This window comes from Fundulus heteroclitus, chromosome 13 (assembly GCF_011125445.2).
Source record: "Fundulus heteroclitus isolate FHET01 chromosome 13, MU-UCD_Fhet_4.1, whole genome shotgun sequence".
NCBI lineage: Eukaryota > Metazoa > Chordata > Actinopteri > Cyprinodontiformes > Fundulidae > Fundulus > Fundulus heteroclitus.
The window spans coordinates 23,208,969-23,216,085 of record NC_046373.1 but is presented as its reverse complement, the minus strand read 5'-3'; the positions used below and the strand labels follow the sequence as shown (position 1 = coordinate 23,216,085).

Sequence of the window (7,117 nt, the reverse complement as noted above, 5' to 3'; positions counted from 1 at the left end):
TGGGGCACCCACGCCATGATGTATTTAGAAACACCCGAAGAAGAAGCTTTTAAATCCTTGTCATCTTTTTTATAACCTTCTTATTGTTGTATCTGTTATTTTTAATAGTTATAAATTTCGTCCTTTTTTTAATCATATTTTATTTACTTAACAACCTCATCTCTTGGAGTTTTAACTTTTGGTAAATGTCCTTCCATCCTTTGATAAAGTTTTTGGTTCTTGACTGGGTAATAAAATAATGGCACAAGATGAGGTTTTATGGTGAATTAGTTTTAACTCCCTCCTGGAGTTACACTGTATGTCCCCGTACGGGACAAAGAGGGTGTCTTCTGTAAAAGAATACAGAACTTAAAGGGAGATGAGAGACAAACTGCTATTCCTAAAGAGAAAAAGACACAGAAACACATTTCGCTGGAGTTGTTGCTCTTATGTCTAGAGCCTAGGTTTTATATTTTTAGTCCATTTGTGATTGTTTTATTTGTTTTATTTTTTTTATTTTAACCCCACCCACTCTAGTAAGCTTGATTGAGACATTTATTCTCAGCTAGTGTATGTAAAATCTCTAGAGCAGGATAAGTGGGTGTCAATTCTGCTGGGGCCTTTCAGATTTATCTGATTAACTATTGCGCACACTGGTTAAATTTGATTACAAGGACTAGCTTTGGGTTAACTAGAGTCTGGTTGATTCGACAGTTTATTTAAGGAAAATCCCTTTACAATATATTTTGAAACAATAAACCTAAAATTTAAGTGATTTCCATTTACGCTCTGCAACAAATCGAGACACATTGGATTGAAGGAAAGGACTTTAATCATGTGGTCAACAGATCAAATGCATCTGTACTAACATAAACCCACATGTTGTCAGGCTTTCTCCGTTTCTTCCTTCTTTTCCAGACAAAAATCTGCAGAGAAACAAAGACAAATTTTTTGTTAAGTGATCCAAGAAGGGCAAACAGAACTTCAAGGTTTCTAAAATGTCACAGACGTTCTAGTAGTAGAGATATGTTCACGTTATGATTTAAGAATTTATTCAAAAACCTGAGAAAAAAAACTGCATCACACATTTTAAACTATTATTTGACATCAGACAGTAAATTCAGCATCATATGTGAGTTTAATCATGTCCCTGACCTGCCTTCCCATCATAGCGGAAACTTGTCTCAACGTTGAACTTCAGACACTCTGCCATCCTCCTGTGCTCGCTTTCAGCGGCTTTCAGCTCCTCAGCGTCCAGGTGTTTCCCTTCACTTCCTGTGTCAGAGAAAATGACAGGAAGTCAGCAACCTTTCTGCAGATGACGACACTAGTGAGGCAGTCACAGCTCTGATGAAACATGTTCCAAATTATAATTCCAACAGGAAGAGGTTTTCAATATTCTGACTAAAATGAGCTCAGAAATATGAAGAGAACGTAGTGCACCCTGTTAACTTATTGCCATCCTAATTGACTTTTATATAAATTACATTGAGACAACATTCGTTGTTAATTTGTGCTTTATAAATAAACAATTGCATTTTGCTTAAATGCAAAATTCACCTTTCAAAGAAAAGTCCTGGCTCATTTTAACAATGAGGGGAAGGCAGAGAATGGGTAAAACATTTAATATAATTTCTTTACAGTCACTCAATGACTTTTCCTTAATTTGCATCCTTACACATTGCTGTAAACCAGATGAATATTCAGTTTCTGGCCCCTAACAGGACTTTCGCCAGATGGATGTAACTCCACACGGCTCCACACATCCATCTGGAATCGCTGCCATTGGGAGGGATTTCAATACCACATAAAATGGACGAGCTAATCAGGATCACTGGGCGGGATGTGACGAATCAGAGAAGCGACTGTTTGGATTCAGACAACAATGGCGGCTCGCAGCGAGGAAGCAAGCGGTGACATTAATGATACTATTTCATCAGTGTTGTCCAATCTAAGTATTTAAATTCTTCAAAAGAACACCAGAGAACGGCTTTTAAGGCATTTGTTAGTGGAAACGATGTTATCGCCCTTCTCCCGACTGGTTTTGGCAAGAGCTTGATCTACCCTAACGTCAGGTAGCACAATCTAGATGTGCTACCTGTAGCAGGACTAGAAAGCAGCAGGGAAGAGGTTGTCAGGTCAATGCTTGTAGTGCAGAAACAACATGGTTGCCTTAACAGGTGACCTTCTTTTTTTTTTTCAAATTTGCCTAATTTTCCAACTGTAATGGAGGTTTTGCAGATTACAAAATGGTCTTAATCCTCTGACAAGCATGCCTTAAAGTTGTCATTTAAAATATGTTTTCCAGTATTAAATTATTTGTCTTACTGTAAATGAGCAGTATCCTGCCCGGTGTTCCCTCGAACACCCCATGGTAGACAATAAGCAGGCAGGTTGGGCAAGACTGGTGGATATTTACTCGACCCTGGTCATCATACGGAGTCACCACACCATCAAGCTCCTGCACTCCTTGAAGAAACAGCAACAACAAATTGTGAATACGGAAGTCCCATTATCCCTTCGCTCTCCTTCAGACCTCTTCTGCTCTGCGCTGATTAGCTTTCTCCTAATTATCTTTACAAAGGATCACCTCACACTCACCTGCACCATCTAGAACGAGGGTATGGTTGGAGGTTCCCTCATCTGGGATTGAAAAGTTCACACGGAAGACGAGACATTTTCCAGCTCTGAAAAAAGAAGTGCAGTATTGCATCTGTGCAAGGTACGGATAAGAATAACAAATCCTTAAAAAAGGTAAATAAATAATACAGCTCAATTGTACTGTGAATTAAAATTTTCTCAACAAGAAGACTGGGCGAAGGAGAGCCCCTGTGCCACGGCAGGACACACGGTGGGAGGAGTGTCTGTGTGTCTGTACATTTTGTCAGTCGAGGATGTTGAAAATGTGTTCAAAATTGGATTTATGATAACAGGATTCCTGCTTTTTGGAGCTAGTGGTTACCTGGAGTATCGAGAAATTCTGAAAACGTTGGTGGCTGTTTCAGCCCATGTCAAGGCTGCCTGAACTATGTGAGAGATATGTCCGCTGCCAGCACTCAGACTGAGATGCTGTGTAAGCAGAACTACAGGCCAGCTGCTGTTTATGAACTTGCTGGCAGGATGGGAACGATCTTGGAGAAAGCTGGAAGCTTGGCTTTGGTAGAATGACCAGAAATCTGGCTGCTTGGAATCGCCATTAAGAAGAACCAGTAAAACTCTAAGACCTGATTACACTAAAACCCACAGGCACACACACACACCACCTTTGCTGTGCTTTTCCCCCTTTACTCTGCTTGCCTCCTATTTTAGCTGTAGGTGAAAAAGGTCAGATCAGAGACCTTAAGTTGTAGCTTTAAGGATTTTGTTAATGTATGAATAGAAACAATTAAACTTTGAGTTTTTAGTGATGAAACTTGTTTCAGAGAAACTAAAGAAGTCTAGTCAAGGATTTACCTAGCTTAGTGAAATGTTTTTCTATTGGTAATATGTGACTAGAAACAAATAAGCTTTAAAATGTTAGTGATGAAACCCGTTCCAGTGAAACAAAGAAACAAAATAAGTTATTCTAGTTGTAACTTTGGAAAAGTTGGACAAAATTACTTTAGATCAGAAATCTGCAAGGATTTACTAAGCTTTTTTTTTGTTATTTTGAATAGAAACAATAAAGTACTGTGATTTTATGCTTTCTGTCTGTTTGTTAATGTATGAAATACGTCTGGTGAAAGAATTACTTTTTTACTTTGCTTATTTCTTTGTTACTGTAATGTTTTGCTTTTCCTATGAAATATATCCCTCTGTAATGTTTTTCTGTTCATGTACAGCACTTTAAATCGTCTTGTTACCGAAAGGTGCTTTATAAATAAACTTTCCTTGCCTTGCTCTGATAATGTGATGTTTTTTAACAATATGAAACGTTGCTTAAAGTGTCTGGATATCGATGCAGACTCAGTCCTCACTTAGTCATTTGCTTAAAGAGAAAGCTGGCATGGCTTTGAAAAATGTCAGCCCCCACCTTCAGCCCATAAGCATCCTGCCAACGTTTGCTTGCCAAGTCCTCATCCTCCTTCGTTTCTTGGAAGCGGAACAGAGAAAGCTGTGGTTTATCCCCTCACAGACGACAGAGTCAATCTACGCAGAGAATATCTGTTCTCATCTGAGTATGGAAGCTAGACAGCTCTAAGGAATGGTTGGTGCCCAGATGGTCCGCTCCTGGGTTTGAATCCTCATATTGCATGGAGCTTGCATGTTCTCTCCATGTACCCCGGGTTCTTCCCACAGTCCAAACACAGGACTGCCTCCTTGGGGCAACTTAGAGAGATCTATTAAACTTACACCGTGTGCATGCATGTCTTTCCTGCGGTTCTCTGGCTGCATCCGAAAACGTCTTTTGGGTAAGGACTCTTCAGCCAGAGCAGAAGTGTATCAGCGGTGACGATAAGTGCAACGAGTAGAGAAGGAGGCAGGAAAAGTAGCTTGTATGCTTCCTCTCATGGCTCCTTCAGCATGGGAACCTCGCAAGGTCCATTACCGGCTCTAAGGAGCTATAAGGAATCCCACAATCCTTTTGCTACATATAAGCACAGCACCCTCACGTAAATAAACAAAATTTTCCCGGAGAGAAGAGCGGGCGAACTTTGCAGTTTATTTTCGGAAGGCTGAAGGCCCAGATTTGTCTCACATTGTCCATGTGTGTTTCTGTCACGTAATGACATCGGAGTTAAAGGCTGTCCCAAATCGACACAGCAGTCCGAAATTCCTTTCCAACCCACGATCAAGTTCTTGCTGTTGACCCTGTGAAAGGTCATGGAACAGGAGCTAGGAGCTATAATTAGAACATTTCGGATGCAGCCCCTGTATCGCCCTTTTAGGTCGGTGACACTAACAACTGCCTTAAGGCGACCAAAAAGACTCAAAGGGCATTGGGCCATTGGTGAAGAAACCCTCCAAGGCTGATTAAAGGAACCATGTGGGGAGATTCCCCATTGAGAAAGAGGTCGAGGGGATTCCCGGACTGTCTACGGGAGTTTGTTGGTACCAATACATTTCCAATTGGACCTGAGTTCGGGGCACTTCACATTTGTTCTGCTGTTTTCAGTGGATGAACCCGGGTGCTTTAAAAACTGACATTAAACCTCCTTTCCTTATCCCCATTCCTTTCTATAGAATAGAAGGGATTAGAACCTGAATAAAACTGGAAATCTATTCTTAAGTGTTCAGATAGTCTGATAAGCTCTGCATAACATTAGAGTTTAATTTGGTTGATTATTACTGTTATGAACGCTCTGACTATTAGAAAAATGAAGCTGCTAACTGAAGCTTTGCCTTATTTTTTGTCCAGGAACTCCAGGCCTTCTAAATTATTCCATATGGGACAACAGCACCCCCTGCTGTTAGGTCAGTACCTGTGGTCAGTAGTATGATGAATACTATTAACAAACTCTTAAAAAAGTACAAAACTTAATGTAACTGGGGTTTATCTTTTATAAAAATGGCTTGATATCATTATTGCCATATGAGGTTAATAGCTAGTTAAAAGGTGATAGCCGGTACGAGTCGGGATAAAAGCCATTTATGCTGTTTTTAGTATTATGTAGTTAAAAAAAGTGTGTTCTAGTTGTTAGAAAGCAGTGTTATATGTTATAATGAGCATACGTGTGTGTGTGTGTGTGTATATATATATATATATATATATATATATATATATATATATATATATATATATATATATATATATATATATATATATATATGTTGTACATTTTAAAAGGGATTCTGGGTAATCTTCAAAATGATTAATGCTTTAATGCATTTTAAAACGTGCAGCAGAAAACATTTGAGAAACACTGACGGTGAGAAAAAGTAAACAAGTCCAGATATGTCCCAAATTACACTCACACAACGTTTCGCTCAATGAACAGGAAGCTGTCGTTGTTGTCCTTTAGCTGCATCTCCACAATGGAGCTGTTAGCGTTCTTCATCAGCTCCAAACCAGCTGGATAGTCTGCAAAACTCTCCACCAGAACCCACCGCACCTCTGACAACTGGAAACAGGACAAACAGGAGAAAAAGCGGGAACACTGTTGTCCTGAAGAAATTAAACAATTTAAAATATCTGATGAGGACTCATGGGGGTCACAACAACAACATAGATGCTCTTGTTTGCGATCTCACTTTGCGCAAATCCTCTCGCTGCATCTTTGCTGGTAGGTTGCATTCTTGAGCTGAAGATGGAGCGCTGCAGCTCAGCAGCAGCACAACCAGCAGAGCTCCTGTGGTCCAAAGCTTCATCGTGGATCGGCAGGAGCTGCAGGAGGGCGAGTAACTGGAGAGAAGTTGTAGTGAGTCCAGTGAAGACAGCCGTCTGTTTATAAAGACTGACCTGGAAACTGCTGGCTGCCCACTGCAAGCTCCAAGTGTCTGTTTGCTCTTTATAAGATAAAGTGGCAGCCGTCCAGTCAGCTTCTGCTTTTAACGATACCTTGACCCTGGTCACTACAAAACAAACTCGCTGCTCCTGATGTCAAAACTGATCTATATCTTTCCTTACTGCTGGTGTGGGGTTCCCGTCCTTCTAATAGCAGCTTTTTTTTTTTTTTACAATTTTACTTCTTCTGTCACATTTTTCTTTAATTATTTTTGCTATTTTGTCAACCTGCTGATGCTTTAAATGTACAGGAGATATGAATTTCCTTACCATTTTTTTGTCTCTTTTGTTCATTCAGTGGGTGTTTGCCACCAGTTTACATGAATAAATTTAGGAAATTGTGCAATATTAACTCTGAAATTTACTTTTCTATCTTCTATTCTTTGCATTTCTTTAAAACTAACTTTGGATGAGACTAGTTTGTTCTTTTTTTTCTTCAATTTTTTTCACATTGCTAATAATTGAGTATAAATGTCTGTGCCTTTGCCCCGGTTACACCCGTATTTCCTCATTGTGGGACAAAAAAGGAATTTTTATCTTATCTTAAATTTAGTTATTACCAGAATAGATTTACACTATATGTGTGTTAATGTAGTTTTGTCTGCATCTTTTGTGATGAAATAATCAGATATGTTTTCCTTTTTGCATGTTTTGGGTAATTGGTAATTGCAAGACTGACACAGTTCCCAATATAAACAGTAGTTGTTTGTCCAG

At 39.4% G+C, this 7,117-nt stretch overlaps 1 protein-coding gene across 1 annotated transcript; it reads right to left on the bottom strand.

The window, feature by feature from the left end:
- Positions 1 to 793: 793 nt before the first annotated feature.
- LOC105937798 (saxitoxin and tetrodotoxin-binding protein 1) lies at positions 794 to 6,473 on the bottom strand. The gene is made up of 7 exons (XM_012879305.3): positions 6,359 to 6,473; positions 6,151 to 6,283; positions 5,875 to 6,020; positions 2,581 to 2,666; positions 2,308 to 2,448; positions 1,135 to 1,254; positions 794 to 905 (listed from the first exon to the last, which is right to left on the bottom strand). The coding sequence occupies exons 2-7, from the start codon at positions 6,265 to 6,267 to the stop codon at positions 865 to 867; spliced, it is 651 nt and encodes a 216-aa protein (XP_012734759.2). The 5' UTR covers positions 6,268 to 6,283; positions 6,359 to 6,473; the 3' UTR covers positions 794 to 864.
- Between the last annotated feature and the right edge of the window lie 644 nt (positions 6,474 to 7,117).

Coding starts and splice junctions, on each gene's coding strand:
- LOC105937798 (XM_012879305.3), bottom strand. CDS start 6,267: ATGAAGCTTTGGACCACAGGAGCTCTGCTGGTTGTGCTGCTGCTGAGC. Junction 2,667..5,874: donor TTCATTGAGCGAAACGTTGT/GTGAGTGTAATT, acceptor TTCTTTTTTCAG/AGCTGGAAAATGTCTCGTCT. Junction 1,255..2,307: donor CAGGATACTGCTCATTTACA/GTAAGACAAATA, acceptor TCTCTGACACAG/GAAGTGAAGGGAAACACCTG.